General features: G+C 49.8%; 2 protein-coding genes across 2 annotated transcripts; both read right to left on the reverse strand.

Annotated features, from left to right (window-relative positions):
- Window positions 1-39: 39 nt before the first annotated feature.
- On the reverse strand, window positions 40-4659 carry LOC133908385 (phospholipase A1-II 4-like). The gene is made up of 2 exons (XM_062350381.1): window positions 3921-4659; window positions 40-1675 (listed from the first exon to the last, which is right to left on the reverse strand). The coding sequence occupies exons 1-2, from the start codon at window positions 4626-4628 to the stop codon at window positions 1052-1054; spliced, it is 1332 nt and encodes a 443-aa protein (XP_062206365.1). The 5' UTR covers window positions 4629-4659; the 3' UTR covers window positions 40-1051.
- Window positions 4660-15547: 10888 nt separating this feature from the next.
- LOC133908387 (protein trichome birefringence-like 19) lies at window positions 15548-17598 on the reverse strand. Its single transcript, XM_062350383.1, has 2 exons — window positions 16765-17598; window positions 15548-16591 (listed from the first exon to the last, which is right to left on the reverse strand). Exons 1-2 carry the CDS (start codon window positions 17212-17214, stop codon window positions 15824-15826), a joined length of 1218 nt encoding a protein of 405 aa, XP_062206367.1. The 5' UTR covers window positions 17215-17598; the 3' UTR covers window positions 15548-15823.
- Between the last annotated feature and the right edge of the window lie 596 nt (window positions 17599-18194).

Raw genomic sequence — 18194 nt, forward strand, 5'->3', positions numbered from 1 at the left:
TCCGGTTAGATTCTCGGACTGTCGCTGGCAGGTGGGGCCTGCGCCGTGGAGGGGAAACCTTTTCTGCTCAGGCTGCGTCGGACAGTGGTAGCTGTGGACTGTGAATCTGCGGTGATGATGCGATGGTGACCACGCTTGGGTAGTGTTAGAGACGATGGTCACCGACCATGGAGGCCACGGCTCACAGTGTCAGTGCCGGCCGGGCGCGTACATCTGCACCGCGGTTCCTGAAGAACCTACTACACGTGGACCGCGTTCCATCCATCTGTCTGAGATGTCTTGCGTATGAGCATGTCTCCTCTGGCTGATCAATATGCATCGTTTTTTTTCAGTCACTGCATATGAGACATGCGTTTGCAAACCTTGTTCCATTTTGATTCCCATGCATGGTCTGCTGCATCAGCACGAAGGCGTGCGTGCATTAACATTTAACAACCCGGGATCTCAGTCGAAGAGTCAGATATTCGTTGCCGAGGTTGCCTGTCGTGTCACAGTCGAAATCAGATCGAAACGCTGCATAATATGTAATCGACGTTTTGTGTAGATCAGGTCAATCAGGTGGTTGATGCTCCTCCTCCACAATCTTTGCGAGCTCCCTTCCAGAGAACCAAAAGCTGATCAGACTTCTCAGTCTTGTCTGCATCAGCATTCAGCAAACATATATGCAGAGCACGTTAGCTGACTTGCCACCGCACACGGCATAGCATTACTTCGACTGCGGTCTGAAGGATGGCGACTGCAGAGTGTAGATACTCCACATGTTGGATAATGGAAACTTGGATTTATGGCGTCGAGATCGGCACATCTTCTTTTGTTTGCGAGAAGGATAGGGCATTCGCCCCGTTCTGCACTAGCTATGGTCCTCCTGCATGTTCTGCGTGATTCCGAAAAATAAACTTGGAGGTTGCAACACTGAATATGATCACCCACAAACAACGGTCTCGCATGTACGCAGGAGGCAAACGAGAATGACTTTGGCACACGCTGGCCGTCCTGCGTCGCGGACTCAAGCCACACGGGCCGTGGCGTTACGATCCCAGCGCCGCGCGCGTCAATCGTCGTCCTCTTCTTCCTCGTGATCCATCAGCTTCCAGTGCCCGTCGGCGCCCCTCGCCATGCCCTTGTTCCGCTGCACACTCCACGCCGGCGGCACGTGGTACTCCTCCCTCAGCGCGTCCACGTTCTTGTTCGCCAGCGCCACGTCCCGGTCCACCTCCAGCCTGAACCCGCCGCGGCTCCCCTGCGTCCCCGCCACGCCGTGCAGGTAGCACTCCAGGCTGTGCCACGCCGCCTGGGTCCCCGGGAACTTGAGGTACGGCGACCGGCGCGTGTCCACGGCCAGTTCGACGCCGACATCCGCGTACCCCATCGGCGGGTAGACGGGGACGACGTCCGGCGCGTTGCAGACGCGGAGCAGCCGCAGGTCGGGAAGCGCGTCGAAGAGGGCCTTGAAGCTGGCGTCCCCGACACGGGGGCAGCCGAAGGCGACCACTGTGACGGGGCAGGCACGGCGCGACGCAGGGCCGTTGTTGCCGGGTCGGTTATTCAGGACGTTGGAGACGATGTCGGTGGCGTTGAGCGTCGCGACAGCAGCTCCCAGGCTGTGCCCGACGATGGTGATGCCGGTGTCTTCGTCCTTGTACTTGTCCATTAATCTCCTGATCTCCTGCAAAATCTAGTGAAGAAGATCGATAAAGCTCCAATGCCAAGACCCGATTGTCACATGAGTGGTGCAAAAATTTGAAGAATTACATCAATACATGAAAGAAAAACTCTGGAGAATTTCACTGTCAGAATTTGATTGGCATATTCAGGTTATCTTTAGAACTCGAGTGGCCCAGGCCACCTAGGCTGCCGATAACCCCATTTCAACCTGTTCCTTTTCTACTAGAACATGTCGATGAGCCATCCTTTCTGGCCAACGTATCTGGGCCCTTGAAACTCGGCCTATTTAGTAGGATGGGCTTTCAGGCTGATGCACGAGGTGTTCGCAACTTCGGATCCGGAACCAACTGGAAACGTGCAGGACAGAAAGGTTGTGCTGCGTTCCCGTGGCAAGCTAAGCCCGGCGCCTCCGTATGACAGTGACCTTTTTCTTTTTATATTTTGAAAATTCAAAAATTATAAATTTATATTTTCATTTTGAAAATTTACAGCTCTATACTTTGGTCGCACATTAGAAGGATGATATATTAAAAAAATAAAATACAACTTTCTAATGCTCTCAAAATTAAAAAGCGGTGAAAATAGTCATAATTTTTTTTAAAAAAAATTATAATGCAGAAGATGCTATCATTTAGCTCTTAAAAAAATTTAGATAAAAATATGACCTGTAAAATGAGAAAAAAGACAACTTTTCTCTAAAATTTGTTTTTTCTCATTATATATGTAATTATTTGTGTTAAAAAAATTTAAAATGCTAGATTATAATATCATCTACACTAATTTTTTAATTTTTTTAACTTATCGTGGGTTGGAAGTGTGACAAGTAGCATGCTTACTTCCAACAGCCTTGTCACTGGTTAAACAGGTGACATGTAAATGTCACCCTTTCAACAGATATCAGAGTATAGAATTACAAAACTTTAAAATGGACACATATATTTACAATTTATTAATTTAAAAAATATAAAAATAAAAATTATGATAGTTTGCTCTTCAGAACAAATTAGGGATAGTAACAGGTGCGAGCCAAGCAAATTCGTACCCGACCGAGACTCGAAACGGGTTACTAGACCTGTGCCCGTGAAGTGTGACAAGCATAATTATGTGCCCGTGCACGTCGGATACCCAAAATCCACGAGTCACCCACGGGACAGTGGCCGACTCGAGGAGTAGTCATGTGGCGGCAGCAGCCGACTTAGGCGAGCTGCGACTGTGTGATGGCCACAGCCAACCAGAGGCAAGGTGTGGTTGTGCGATGGCGATGGCGGTCGGCTAAGCGTGGGGCGCTACCGGCTTGAGGTGGGGGCGCTACCGGCTTGAGGTGGGGCGTGGTTGGCCGGGGCGGGGCGTAGCCATGCGGTGGCTGCTGACTGGCTCAACATCGCACATATTTGAGAAAGAAAAGAGAGTGCATTGCATGCAAATAGGGACAAATGATGGTACTTTAGGAGAAGATAAGGCTTGATGGTGGAGTGAAGCATTTTAGATCTACTCATGGGTATCCACGGGCAAAGTATAGACCACACCTAACTCATTCTCTTGCAGGTACCCAACCTGATATGTCTATAGGCAAAAAAGCATACCCATATCCGTACTCATTGGACCCAGTACCTATAGCTACCTAGAACCACATGCAGAATTGCTATCCCTAGAACAAATGCATTCCCATAGGCTCATGGCAGACCCATGGACTTGAGGCCACTCCCAACGGCTTCTCTTCAGGGACAAATTCTATCGTGAAGGAATTTTCGTTCACTTCAGCGTTCCAACGGTTTTCTTTCACGGTTCCTGTCACGAAAAGATTCCTAAGATCATTCCTTTTAGAACAAGATTCTCTCTTATTTTCCTTCGCAATTTCTCTCAAAAAAATGCTGTTGAAGATGAGAAAAAATAAAAGAAATAGGAATAAGAAAAAAAATGGAATGAAGAGAATATAGTGGAAGATGTTCTAACTATCCGATCAATGCGTGATCCCATCGCAGATCGTACTGTCGCTTATGTGGCAGCCACATTTAATTCTTGCCGCGCTCGTGTGACAAAAACAGCCGGCCATCGATGCAGTGACGGAAAGAAAACCAGTAACAAATCAAGTGTCGTGTACACGCCGAGGAAATGGAGCTAGCAGCATAGCATTGTGCCACTGTACTCCATGCATGCACAGTATATATACCACGTACAGGTGTACATATTACAGAAATGACTAAACGAGAGTAACAACAGACAGCGTAACAGCGCGTACACACGTACATACGTACCTGCTCCCTGGCGCTGAGCTTGCTGTACCTGGACGTCGGCTCTCTCGCCGTGTAGATGGACAGCCAACCCCTGTGCACCCTCGGCACCGCCCCGTCGCCGGGAGCCAAGACGCCGTCCGCCGGGACCAGCGTGAAGTCGAGGTCGTTCAGCCACTCCATGGGCCGCATCGTGCCGCGCCAGGCCACCACCACGTCCCGCCTGCCCAGCGCGGTCACGCCATCGTCCGTCGCCGCGGCCACGTACCCCATCCAGTTGGACTCCCCGTTCCACGCCGCCCGAGGCGCGCTCGTGGGTTTCGGCTTCGCCATGAACCGCTCGGGAACGCCCGCGGCGCCCGCGGTGGCGTAGAGGAACCGGGTCACCTCGTACAGGCCGGCCGGGTCAGGCGACGCCTGCGTCTTGTCCAGGAAGCAGGCGCGGCTGTACCGTGACGCGCCGGCGTGCGGCGACCAGGGCTCGCGGATGAACGCGTCGTTGGTGGCCTGCGCCAGCTCGCCGTAGCGGATGACGCTGCGCCGGAGGTCGGCGTCGAGTGGGTCCAGGAGGCCCCGCCAGTGGTCCGAACCCTGGAGCTCCCTCCACCGCTCAGCGGCGCTCTTCGGCTCGGCGTTCGACATGTTTTCAGACGCTCTGCTTGGGTTTGTCCTCTGAAATCTGAATCCTTGTGGCTTGCTCGTTCCAAGTGTTTGTGCTCTGCAAGACTGCATTAGTTGCTACGTGGCCGGGCTACGCACGGTGGCTTGTGTTTGTGAGCTTGGACATGGTCACGGTGTTTGTATGGAGCCCAAGTTGGCAGTTGCTAAAATGTACAAGCTTCGTCGTACCACGTCAACCTGACAGTAACATGCAAAGCCATGATCGTTTTTTCCTTGTCTGGTCCATTCCTGTATCTGTATGAACGTGCAAAAGAAGCAAGACTTCTGTGACGAGTGAGGGCCGAAGTCACCAAATTAAACCAGAAGGCAGCACAAGCAGCTATCCTGCCGCGGCCTCGTCGCTGTCAATCCGAAAGAATGAAGCGGCTCTACTCGTCAAGGTGCTGAACACCGGACCCCTGAATGCCGCGGGCTCTACATGTCAACCTGCCATGGCTATAGCTTCGTAGAAAACCTGGCACGGCCGCACGAGCCTCCCCGGATGCTCGGAATGTACGCAGCGGCCGGCGGAGCAGGCGTGGGAAGAGGCAAAGACGCCAACTCACGTCCGCGAGGGACCGGCGCTGGACCAGAATGGCAGGAGGTGCGCGTACAGTGGTCCTCAAGGCAAATTTGGCTCAAACTCGAATCGCAAAGCCAACGGGGGTGAGGGTGGCCTGCAGCAACAGGGCTGCACGTAGCAAATTGTTGCGAAGGCAAATGCAAGTTCCTCGTTTCATGTCTTGTATAGAAAAAAAAAGGAAATAGATATGCGCACCAAACGTCGACTATGAACTGTTTGCAACTTTGCATCCCCTGATTAGATGATTACAGAAATGAGCACAAGCACACATAGCTACACAATACACCACGCTGGTAAGGATTTAAATTTTCACGTGCCGCTTTTATGTTCTTAACCTCGCGATGGCACGAAAGATCTTATGCTTTCATGTCCCAAACACCTATTTTGGCTATTGAGTATCTTTATACGACGTTTTGATCAATATAGTTACACAAAAAAATATATATCAACTAAACATCATTGCATTGATTAAATCGGATGTTTGTATTTTGACCCGGATAATTAGTCCACATGTTTAAAAGGTTTATAATTCTTCAAGACGAAAATATCTTAACAACCTAATGGCTGGAATCTCTACTATCCGCAAATGTTGAGAGGCAAAATGTGAGTTAGCTAAAAATCCATCCTAACAAAACCTTTTTCAAACATACCTCGACTAATTTTAGATCGGGTCATACACGTACTAATCTCGAGTCGAATCCTCACTTGGAAAGTTGTCACTTTAAACAGCGGAGAAAAGTAGCATGTCATTTTGCAAGTGTTGGTAGCCATGGAGAAAAGTAGCATGTCATTTTGCAAGTGTTGGTAGCCATAGCAATGTGCCTATCCTACTGTCGCCACCTTTCCACACACAAAAGCCTCCGGACGCATCTGCAATAACCCCCTTCTTTCCAGCCACCCTCACGCTTCACCCTAATCCTCCCAAATGGTGGTGGCCACCTCCACTGCTTCCTTAGTCGTCATCTCCCATAAAACCCTAAACCCCACCCCTCCCAGAACCCTAGTCGCCGCCGCCGCTATCTCCTTCCCCGCCACCCAGCCCCCATGCCTCCTCGCGGCCTCCGCTGGCTGCCACTACGTTGTCGTGGTAGCGAAGGTCTCATTGCCGCCGGCGATCGGCACCGTCATGCCATCACTCGACTTTGAGACCTCCGTTTTCAAGAAGGAGAAGGCGTTCCTCACTGGCCACGACGAGGTCTGATTTGTAGCCCGTGTTGTTGCTTTTGCTGGTCCTGATTTGGTGATTGATTTGTGCGAACTTACGTTTTTTGGTGGGTTTGGGGGGGGGGGGGGTTATGGGGCAGTATATTGTGAGAGGTGGGAGGAATCTGTTCCCGCTGCTGCCGAAGGTGTTCAAGGGGATCAAGCAGATCAGCGTCATTGGATGGGGCTCTCAGGTTAAACCGATGCGAACTTCCTTTCATAACTGAATGTTTTTTTGTTGCCACCTGAGTTGGTTCTGGTGAATGTATTGTATTATCGTATATAGTCATATATGTTATTCGTTATAAGTCCATATGTTAAACAAATGATTGTAAACTATCTATCTTGTTTTTAACATCTTGTGATCGAAGGTAGCCCTTTCTTTTACAAAGACGTAGAGAATGAGATGGAGGTTGTAGGGCCAATATCTAGAGGTGCTACTTTTGATTTTGTTTGTGGATAGATGGGATTTTTAACATCCCAGGCCGAAAAATTGCTCAAAGCCCAGGGCCCTCGTGGGACAAATGATGAGGCCTACTCATACATAGCACTCCGTTTAAGCTTTCATTCTTGCTTAGTGTAATAGGGTTAATCTATAAGTGCTGTCAAACAAGCATTATGTGCTAAAATTACTCACTCCAAACCCCTAATTCGGGGCTAACGTACCTCTAATCCACAACACACTCGGGCCGCTTGGGTCCCCTACTAATGGACCGGGGTGTCATGGATAATGCTAAAGTGTGCATCGTTAGATATGCCAAGGTCCAGTTATTTAGTTGGAGTAGATATTGATGTTGGTTTTTGTGGGATGCGATGTAGCATCTGTAATTGAAAGGTGACAGCATGAATGGAATTATCTGTTTGAGTAGATGTCAACTGGTTTGGTGGACATTTCCTTCTTCTTTTTTGAGTTCTAATAATTCCTCATCAGGTTTTTTTTTTTTCCATTTACTTTTGCGCATGGTCTTACAGTTTCAATAACATTTGTTCAGGACAAGATATCCCTTCTGTTGATAAATCCATGTTCAAGCAATAATATAGTCAATGCCAATTTTGTAAGGTCATGCACAAGCTCAGAACTTGAGAGACTCACTGAGGCAAAGTCAGACAATGTTGTTAAGGTTAGCTTTTCTTATATTCTACTTGTCCAGCATATCTTAGCTCTGATCGATAAGGTCAAAATTTCTCACATATCTTAGCTCTGAATCATTGCTTGAATGGGCCATCAAGTATTCCTTAGTTTCTTCTTAACTCGACTTTACATAAGTTAGTATTTTTCATAAGTTAGCTAAAACAAACTTATAACTGCTTATGGTCTTTTCCCTTTGAGAATGTGGGTTTATCAACAAGTGTCTAAGCAGTAAGCAGTACGCACCTCTTTGATTCTGTGTTTTGATTTCATATTGGTCTTCGAAAAGATTCTAAATCTTTTCAAGAAGCCCGTGCAGCTGAATTCACTGAAGAGAGTGGGACATTGGGTGATATATGGGTGATTGTATCAACCAGCGATCTTCTACTGTTGTTGATATCAAATGCTGCTCAGGTTTACTTATTTGGAGATTCCTATGCTCATATATTACATCCTATCTATGATCGTTCCCTGATGTAGTGTCATACCTTATACTATTTAAATTTTAAGCTATCAAGATTTTTTAGAATTATATTACTTTGAAACAATACTGATCCTAGTTGGCCATATTCATATCTGCTTAAGATTCTTATGATATTGTTATACTACTGCAAAACACCACATATGTGTCGGTCTACCAGTGCCGGTTCAACAGTACCCGGTGCTGTTGACATATCAGTGTCGGTTCTTAAACTAACGTGTGTGAACAACTACTGAGGAGTTAAGAACCGACACTGATAGACAATATTAGTGACGATTCCAACCACGAACCGGCACTAATAGTGTCTATCAGTGCCGGTTCCATATACCAACCGACACTAATGTGATCCTACAGTATAAAGCCCGCCTTCTCCCCCAAGCGCGACCAAAGCCACTGCAAACCCACCAGAACAGCGCCGTTCGCCATTTTTGCCATCTCTACGGTTGAAGGAATCAAGATTTGGAGTAGTCAGGTGCTCTAAGGTTAATATGATGTTCTATATTTCTTTTTTAAATAGATTTACTTGGTAGATTGCTCTAGAGTTGATGCTTGTGCTTGTTCTACGGTTTTGGATTTAGATATGAAATTGAGATATAATTTAGGAAAAGTTTGCAATTTTGTCATTGTTAAATATATAGAGGTGATCTATATTTAATTTTTAGTTAAATTTAGTTCTATATTGCTCTAGATTTGAATTTAGATGGTTGTTGGTGTTGAATTTTGAAATTAGCAAGAGCTCTATTATGATATAAATTAGAGAAAGATCAATATTTTGTCATTGTAGATGATTTAAGGCGTAGATTAATAATCACATGTAAATAGATGTGGGTGTGTACATTAAAATCTATAGACAATTGCAAATTTGTCACTACTAGAACCGTTATTGCCATTAAAAAAATTACAAAAAAATCAATAGAACTGTCATTCAAGTGGCCTCCTTGCACAGAACAAAAAATCAGGTAGGTATTTGCAAATGCCCTTAAAATCTAGCTCCAATTTTTTTAGTATGTGGTTTGCGTATATTTTTAAAATCTTAAATTTAAATAATAATCCAGTGTATTTTCTCTATTCATTAATAATCCAGATCCATCTGGGCTGCGTCGTCCTGATGTGTCAACTAGGCCTGTTGGATTGGGTCTGAATTTATACAGGCCGACTGAATGGGCATGGGCCTGATGGGGAGACGGGTTAAGGGGCATGGAATGGGTTCAGCTCCTAGCTGAGCTGGGCTGCAGCGCAGGGAAATGGAAAAAGATGTTAGGCCTGTGATGTGTACAATAATTGAATTCGAAAACATTCAGATCACACTAAAGCTGCTCAATCTCAAGCTTCGTCCCGGGGTCATCTCAAGCTTAGGGTCACGTTCCCGCGTTACGAATTATCTTTCCAAAGAAGTATACCTTCTTCGTTCCCAACTTTTTTTAAGTATCAACCCGCGTCCCTCGACCTATTTCTCAACCCAATCAGCCCGAGATTCTAGTGACTATGGGTGAGAACACCAACAAAGAGTGGAAAGGGACCGATGGTGAACCCTTAGATGAGACTACTTGTCGGTGTATCAGTAACCAGGGGTCCCTGAGTCCTGAGACCAGGTCGGTCGTCCACCACGTGTCACTATCTCGCGAAGTCCCTCCTGCAGAATGAGAAAAATCTAAGTTCCGGGAGAAGGTGCCCGGGGCCACAGCCTCTGGTTCCCGAGCACCCCAGTTCCTCGATGACCCGCAGAGTCCAAGTACCGGGAAGAAAGTGCTCGGGAAGGTGACCGCTCACCCCCGAGTACCATAGTCCCCCGATGGGCCAAACAACCAAGTGCTCGGGAGAGAGTACTCGGGGCTGCACGTGGCAGCCCCCGAGCACTCGGTTCCAAGAAGGATCTACAGAAGGGCAGGGAGAGAGTGCTCGGGGCTGCACGTGGCAGCCCCCGAGGACTCGGTTCCCCGAAGGTTCTACAGGAGTGCTCGGGAGAGAGTGCTCGGGGCTACACGTGGCAGCCCCCGAGGACTCGGTTCCCCGAAGGTTCTACAGGAGTGCCCGGGAGAGAGTGCTCGGGGCTGCACGTGGCAGCCCCCGGGCACTCGGTTCCCCGAAGGTTCGCGCAAGATCACCCGACGCCCCGACGACCCAGAAGGACCCGTCGGCGGGGTGTCAACCAGTCAAAGGTCCGAAGCCGCATTTAATGGGCATGCGCGGCCTGACATCCTGACATTCCCAACTGCCCACGCCGTAGTGTCAGTCCCTGCCATGCTTTGGCAGAGGGGCGTGGGTCCATTAATTGCACGGGTCCCGTCCCGTATCATCCGGGGTATCTCGGGATAACGTTGCTAGGATCAAAGCGTTCCGCCTGCCACCCTGCCCTGGCAGAAGAACAAGACAGGGTGGGCGCGCCGGGTGCCTCTGTGGCCGCCCGGTGGGCCCTCTCAACGGTGCCGGGACGTCCACAGTGGCGGGTGGTCGGATGCGCGCCGCGTTTCTCCACCGCCCCTATCACTTCACCCAGAGGGAATGATGACGCCTTTCTCCATGGCGTCTTGGAACTCACGCCCCCTCTTTCCCATTTGGGGTAAGTCGAGGTCGGCGTGTGTATAAAAGGAAGGGATGGATAACACAGGAAGAGTACCCGAGATAGAGCAAACCTAGAGGAACATAAACGCCCGAAAGACTCAGAACCGCGGAAGAAACCGAGATAGAACCACTGAAGAACACCACAAGCAAGCTCGAGTAGAGCTAGAACAGGGGAGCCTCAAGCTCTCTGTTAGACGATACACCCTTGTAACCAGATACATCCTTAAAGGATTCTCTTCAAGGAAGGATATTGCATCCACACAGGAGTAGGGTATTACGCCCCCGTGCGACCCGAACCTGTCTAAACCCCGGTGCATTTATTTCTTTTTGCACTAGGTCGATCATCCCCCACCACCGGCCGTTGCATTTATTTCCGCTTCCATTTATTTCCCCGACGAACTCGTTCAGGATCATCCCCCCGGACGAATCTTTAAAAAGGGGTCTCTCGAGATCCCTGCGACAGGAGTTCATCCTTCGACACTACTCCTTCGTCGTTTTCACGTCTCCCTCTCGGTGACGAGGTAGGGTTCCTTTTTTTCCTCTTCCCTCAGTATCTGAGCAGCACACTCCTGACTCGTGGGTCGTGACATGCGCCCAGCTTAGGGCGCTAGATCATAAGCCGCTCCAGGCCTGGGACACTTTGTTTCAGGCTTCAATCCTAGGCTCAAGCAAGCAGAGGCCGAAAATGTTGGACCAAGAGCCGAGAGAGTTGGGCCTGGGCGGGTCGTGTAGGGTGGCAGCACTACAACAAGTAGCAACACTACTTAAACGGCTTTGAGAAAAAAAAACAAATCTACTTGAAACAGATGTCCATAAGTTTGCGACCTCGCGGATTTGTGCTCCTCCACCATCTAATCTCACCGTGAATGCCACCGCTCACACCTTGCCGGAATAGGTGCTAACCGCGCGCATGGCGGCCCGTATGCCTCGTCAAAATGGCATGCATGCCATTTCTTCTGTCATCGTGCTGCAGGGCGCAGCTGCAGCCGTAGCATACTCATATCATTAGTCGTTGAGGGATTGGACCCTACGCGCCGACGGAGCGGGGTAGCAAAGTCTCGGCCGAAAGCATCGGTGCCCACCGCACCACACATCGAGTGTACGTGAGTGCTTGTTGGGGGTCCCCTACCCAAAAGTTATGGAACCGTGTGAGTAGTTTGCCCGAGCACCACCGCTACGAGTTGTTAACACAAGCTGGTTCCACGACTCTTGCTCTTGATGTCATCATGCACCGAGTCACCAAGCAGGACGACCCGTATCTCGATTGCATCAAGTTACAACAAGGTATACAGATCGGTGTACTTGTCGAATTTGCCTTTTTTTATCTGTCTAATTCTAAATCCCATAAGATTTTGTATTCATCTCGGTTATTCTTTAAATGTTGGATCTAATTCGACCGCTCATATCTACTCATCCTTTTATAATCTTACCCCTTCCCTCCACCTCTCTCCCGTCATCACACCATCCTGACGCCGCCACCCTCATGACTCAACCGTCGCTCTGACTCCAGCACGGCTCGACGTCCCTGCTCCTCTGCCCTCCCCCCTTGCCTTCACCAGCTCCTCCTCCCCATCTTCCATGGTGCTAGCATTCGTCTTCAACTACGACGGACTCATCTATCCAACCTTCCTCCTCTGTCTTCGACGACTCCTGTCACCAACCGCTATGACACTAACAATTGCAATGTCTGACACGCCCACCCATCGTCACCACCTACCGCTGGTCTTCGCCACCACGACGTGCAGTGCTCCCACCGCCTTACCATTCCACCAGCTGCCCACCACCTCAGCCGGTTCGATCTGCCTCCCCAACCATCTCTCTAAATTCGTGGCAGTCAGGTAATCCCCAAACCCTAACCTCAATCCTAATTCCTCTTGAATTTTTTGTGACAGAGATTTTCAAGATTTCAGTCACGGATCTAGCAAAGCTGTTCTTGTTTTCTCATGCAAGATTCGCTTGGCTTTCTTTTCCCATCCGGAGTTGCGTGCCAATTATTTGATCATGAAGCCATACAGGATGATATGTGACTTTTTTTAAAGAGAAAACCGTGTCTCGATCCTTCGTTCTAAATCACCATCCCCGTTTTTGTCATACTCCTACCTTTTTTTAATAAAACTAACCAATGCGGGACCCGCTCACCATCATTATTGGTATTGATCTTAGAGATAATTCTTTGTATGTCATCAATTTTTTTAAATCCCCCATTTGCCTGTAAAAAAGTTCTTCTCCCTCATGTTTCACTATTTGAAAATTTTCTTCCTCTGTTTACCATTTCCGTCATAACGGAGCTGACGACAATGACGCACTAGAGAAAGGAAATTTAGTGTTTTCATTTCCTATGTGATATTAAAATTAACACCGTTATGATAACAATGACATATAGAGTAAGAACAATTTTAACTAGTGGTATATGAGAATGGAAATTTATTTGATAGCAGATCAAGGATTTTAATAACGTTTGATGGTATACAGGGAACTGTGTCTTATCCTACTTAGCACGTAGGACCCACGCGTGTGCATGCCAACAAAAGACCTGTTCGAAGTGGAGAAGTTCTGTAGACGAACGGCAGGAATCTTAATTAGCCAAAAAACAAAAGTCTCCTTTGCTCTTAAGGTCTAGAAGTACCATGTTAATCGAAGAAAAAAAATCCCTATATATATTTATAAATTATCCATCATCATCATTAGAAAAAATAAACCCAAAATACCAATTATATTTGTTTTTATCCACATATGTCATTATTAAAAAACAAAGGAAAATACTGAAAAAAAAAGACAATAAACAGCACGCTTGAAAACGGAAAAATGCATGGCAAAAAAAAAACACACACACACAAGGCTTAAAGGGAAAAAAGCACATTGCAAAAAGAAAATAAAAAAACAACCGGCACAAACAAAAGAGCCCATCAATGCTTTTACGGCATCCCATTGATCCCAAGTCCTGACGTGAGGAGGCATATAAAAAAGTCAATCTCGGCGGGAATGGCTCAACTCCAAGCACCAACGATTCTAGTTGCGTCAGGATAAAATAAGCTCTCCAACTAGTATGGATGGTGACGAAATAGCCTCCCTTTACTAGCCGTATATGAGGTCTAGAGCGAGGAGGAGGATGGAAGCCAAGCTTAAGGAGAGGCCTTCCTGTATTGGAGCGTAGATAGAGATGCGGATGTCAAAGATAAGGAATACGCTAATCTTGGTGGCATCAATTGAGAATATAAAAGCTCTCCAACTACTATGGATGGCGACGAGAGAGGTGTCCTTCACCATCTGTTGATGAGGTCTCGAGTGAGGAGGAGGGATGTTGTGCATGAGGTGAGACCATCATGGATGGGAGTGTGGATAGCGATATAGGCACCGAAGATGAGAATGAGCTCTTTGACGAACCTATACAGATAGGAAGGTTGGGTTTATTATTAACTGTAGGAATTCTTTTTAATTATAATGAGAGAAGATCCACGAGGACGAAATGAGAAATACAAGAGCAACAATGAGATGAGTGAAATATATTACCGGCGGTTAAATTTGACGATCTTAAGCCTTATACGGGCTAACAGTCGTGGCCACGGTGGCAGCAACCAACCTAACATCAAAGGAAGAGTAGGTAAACCAGGACATGGCTAGGCTCAAGGAGGCCGTTAAAAGTTAGAAGTGGCTTGAGTCGGAGCCTCGGAGGTTACCACCTTGGCTAATTGACGTGCGAGACAAGAAGCAGCGGCGAAACCACCCTACCTAGTTGCACGGTATGCCATCATGGATCTACCTTTCCCCTGGCCTGGAGAACCGAGCCAACCATTCGTCCTCGCCTTGCGTGCGCTGGACTCCTGGCCCTCGTCATTACCAGCGGCCAGGTTCTAGAACGCATAAGTAAAGAGGCCAAAACCGACACTGACCTGTGGGCGTCACTCATCGCAGGCACACCGCAGCGCACTGCACACCGACCAATCCGCACAGTCACTAGCTCTGTGAGGGCCGTACCGGCAGGTTCAGCGCGGGCGACCGCACAGGGCCCCCAAAATTAGGGGCCTAAGTATTGCTTAGCGTCTATACTTAGCGCTAGTTAATTGTATGTGGTAAGTATTCAGTAGCAGCTAGCAGCGTTTATCTCCCCTTTTAATTCTCCTCCTACCATGTACTACTAAGCCGCGATCAATTTTGTAGTCCTGTTGGTGGCAATTGATCCAATCTATTTATTCTCTGTTTGACTGTTTCTTCCTGAGGTAACGTGCATAGTTTTCGTTCTCCTGTGTTCGAATCTCGTTCCGCTGATCTCTTCGGATTTTGCGTCGATTGGGGCTGTGCTGCGCCAGTTGGTTGCCGAGGGCGAGGTGTGTCATCGGTGCAGGGCTGCAAGCTACAGCGCCAGGGGCTTGGGGTCTCTGGGTTGCAGCTCGGCCATCAACATCAAGGGCTCAAGCAAAAGCAGGTTGTTTCTCGCCAAGCATGTCGATGTATTTATATTTACATCTTCAGTTTTGCAGAATATTGGGTATCAAGATATAATTGAAGATTTCATTCAAAAACACTAGATGGACCATGCTTTTACTCATTCAGCATTGCAAATAAAAACAAAAATAAAAATATTTTGTCTACTGGCATTTATTAAACGCAGGCCTAAATTTTGCATTTTGCATCGGTCCCAAATTCTCCCGCACGGCCCTGGCTCTGTCGCTCACGGCTGACGCACTGACGCACCCACTCAATCTCATCAGCGACGCGGTGGTCGCCAATCGCCAGCCTCGCGCTAGGTCCCGCCTCCTGACAAGAGCGCACCGGCTCCTCTTCCCGTCCCATCGTCGTGCGCGCGCGCATCACCTTTGTCCGGGCGCCATCAGTGCGGTCGATCGGTGGGCCGGCGGCGGACGCGGCAGTCCCCGCCCCCAGATGCAGACGCCGCACGCAGTCTCACCCGCGCCGCGCGACGCGACGCGGCACGAGAGAAGTTACGCGCTTTTACCCCTCGCTCCCGTACGCGCCCCGCCAGATTTGGTTGGGGTTGAAACAGGAGCGGGAATCCGACACGAGACCACGGGATGTGATGTGAAGGGTGGAGTAACTTCCGTTTCAATTCGAAAATGACCGCAACCTTTTGGGTACGCGCCACTGCGTGACAGCGTGAGCCCAGCCATACAGAAAGGCGCCTCCTTTTCGTTCCTTTTCACGGTGCCGACCGACCAAAAAAAATTCCCGTCGATCGACACAAAATCACGAGGAAAGAGGACGAACGGATCTAGGCTTTCGGGGACGAATTCTCGTCAAAATTGTATCTTAAAACAAATCTGTGCACGGTTACCGGCGATTATCTTCTTGCGCTAGGCGAGGAGCATCTGGAAAAGCATGTCGTTCCAGATGTCGATGGGGCCTGGCAGGCACCAGTGGATGCAGTCGTTGTACAGCTGCACCTTCTCGTTGGGCCAGTGCCCGTACCGGCTCGGGTGCCCGTCGGGCCGCATCAGCATCGCCGCCGTCGCGTCCATCAGCATCAGCCGCCGGCCCTTCTCCCGGGCCGCCTTCTCCGCCGCGCGGAACTCCTCCATCTGCGCGTTGTAGAAGTGCAGGTCGCGGCCCTCCATCGTCGTCTCGTTCGCCCGGAGCGGCTGCGTGCGCTTGCAGTCGCCGCCATGGTCCCACGTCCCGTTCTCGAAGTGCGACATGGGCGACAGCATCCGCACGACGACCCTGCCCCGGAGGTCGTCCAGCGCGTTGATCGCTCGCAGCGCCACGCGCCACGCGCGCCGCTGCGAGTAGTAGAGCGTCAGGTCCGGGACGCCGTACTGCCGGCTGCAGAAGCTGCACCCGATCAGGCGGCGCTTCTCGTAGAAGAGCGAGGGCCGCGAGAACCAGTTCGCCGCGGACACCATCACGTAGTCGAACCGGGAGATCTGGGACACCCACTTCTCGTCGGGCTCGTCGAGGTAGAGGCTATAGTGGCCCGTGTGCGCGGGGCCGTCGTGGTCGGGCTCTCGCGCGCGCACCAGGAACGGCGACCAGAACATGTTGATCGTGAAGTTGTACGCCCGGTAGTAGTACACCTTGTTCTGGTCCGTCGGGTTCGCCGACACGTCCTTGGGATACGCCACCTGCATGCAGTTTCGCCATTTCAGAGAGGAGGTCATCACTTTGGTCAGGTCTCAGGTATTCTTCTCAGGCTCAGTATTCGAACTTGGCAAAGTTTCACGCTGTCAGAGCAGAAAACGTAGATCTCTTTTGCTCTGCGCACAAGCAGGAAGAGGAGACAGACTCGCGCGCATACCTGCGAGAGGAGGCAGAGCAGGGACTGCATGTGATTGCGCGCCAAGGAGTCCCCCACGAAGGCGAGCGATTTGTGGCGGACGAACTGCAGGAACTGCAGGGGTTCGAAGCGCGGCAGCTCGCACCCCGAGGGGCGCCACCGCCACTTGAGGAACCCGAGGTCCGGGCGGCCGTACTTGAGGCAGTTCTGGTGCTCCTGGATCATTTGGCACGTCTTGTGGTTGTAGTAGGGCGCCTCAGCGTCGGGCACCCACTCCCCGCGGAAGATGTCGCAGTACTTCATCACGCTCACCACCGGCGTCGATGACGCCAACTTCGCCGTGCGCGGCGCGACGCCGACGCCCACCAGCCCGAAGTACTGCGCGTTGGTGAGCACGATGAGGATGGCCAGCGCCGAGAAGTAAACCGGCACGGGCCCGAACAGGAACCTCACCAACAAGTGGAGCTTCATCTCTCGCTGTCTATCGATTCTTCCCACCAATCCACCCCACCAATCCAGCTACCTAATCCCTCATCCGCTCTCTGCTTGTTACAGGTAGCAATAATTCACGGCCAAAAAGAGCAAATTCATCGGCACTCCTGCTGGTTCTCGCTCTCACGCGAGCGAGCAAGAGGACGACGGCTTCCGCCTGTGATGGCTGAGCCGCGCCTGCGTGTTCGCTTGCGCTCTGTTCTAGCTACCTATCATCTCCTCCCTTCTTGAAGCCGGTGGTCACGAGAGAGTAGTTGCGCGGCCGATTTCAGTATTGCCAAGTGGGACTCGCAAAGGAACATGTCTGTCGCTGTCAATATTTATCGTGTAAAATCAATGCTTGCCTCACAGCTGATGATTATGTAATGTCCCTGCATGACCTCTGTTGAGTCATTGCTCGCCATTTGCCGAGCTGTAAATCGAGCTGTCTTTGACGAGTGATGATCCGGTCGTGCATCTGCACCAACACTGCACCAGGGCTGCAGATCTGAGATCGATTATCCTGCTCTATTCTATTCCACTCGTACTGTGTGCCGCAGAGGAATCGACGAATGGGAACCAAACAGTTGAGAGATAAACAAATCAGAGAACCGGATTAGGTATCGACATTCGATGGTCGATGCACGTCGACCAATAAAATATCCGTTAGTTTGTGTTACCGGGGTGCTCGCCACGGGCATTTTCAGAGGTAGTAGCATGCATGTTTGTCCGGGGTGGCGTTCTAGGAAATTGACGGTGAGCGAGAGATGCTTCCGGTCGGGCTGGGCTGGGCTAGGCTACCAACCACGAGTGGCAAGGAAACGGCTCCTGGCCGGGCACCATGACATCCAATTAGCTCGAAGTAGCTATCACGGGGATAAACGTCGCTGTCTGATTGGCTCGATCCAAACCGGCCGGGAAGCGGCCGTTCAGTCCGGCACGAGGTGGACGTTATCCCCGAGGTTGGCAAGGTCTGGGTA

This window comes from Phragmites australis, chromosome 2 (assembly GCF_958298935.1).
Source record: "Phragmites australis chromosome 2, lpPhrAust1.1, whole genome shotgun sequence".
Classification (NCBI taxonomy): Eukaryota; Viridiplantae; Streptophyta; class Magnoliopsida; order Poales; family Poaceae; genus Phragmites; species Phragmites australis.

Coding starts and splice junctions, on each gene's coding strand:
- LOC133908387 (XM_062350383.1), bottom strand. CDS start 17,214: ATGAAGCTCCACTTGTTGGTGAGGTTCCTGTTCGGGCCCGTGCCGGTT. Junction 16,592..16,764: donor TGCTCTGCCTCCTCTCGCAG/GTATGCGCGCGA, acceptor AACTGCATGCAG/GTGGCGTATCCCAAGGACGT.
- LOC133908385 (XM_062350381.1), bottom strand. CDS start 4,628: ATGCAGTCTTGCAGAGCACAAACACTTGGAACGAGCAAGCCACAAGGA. Junction 1,676..3,920: donor AGCTCAGCGCCAGGGAGCAG/GTACGTATGTAC, acceptor CTTCTTCACTAG/ATTTTGCAGGAGATCAGGAG.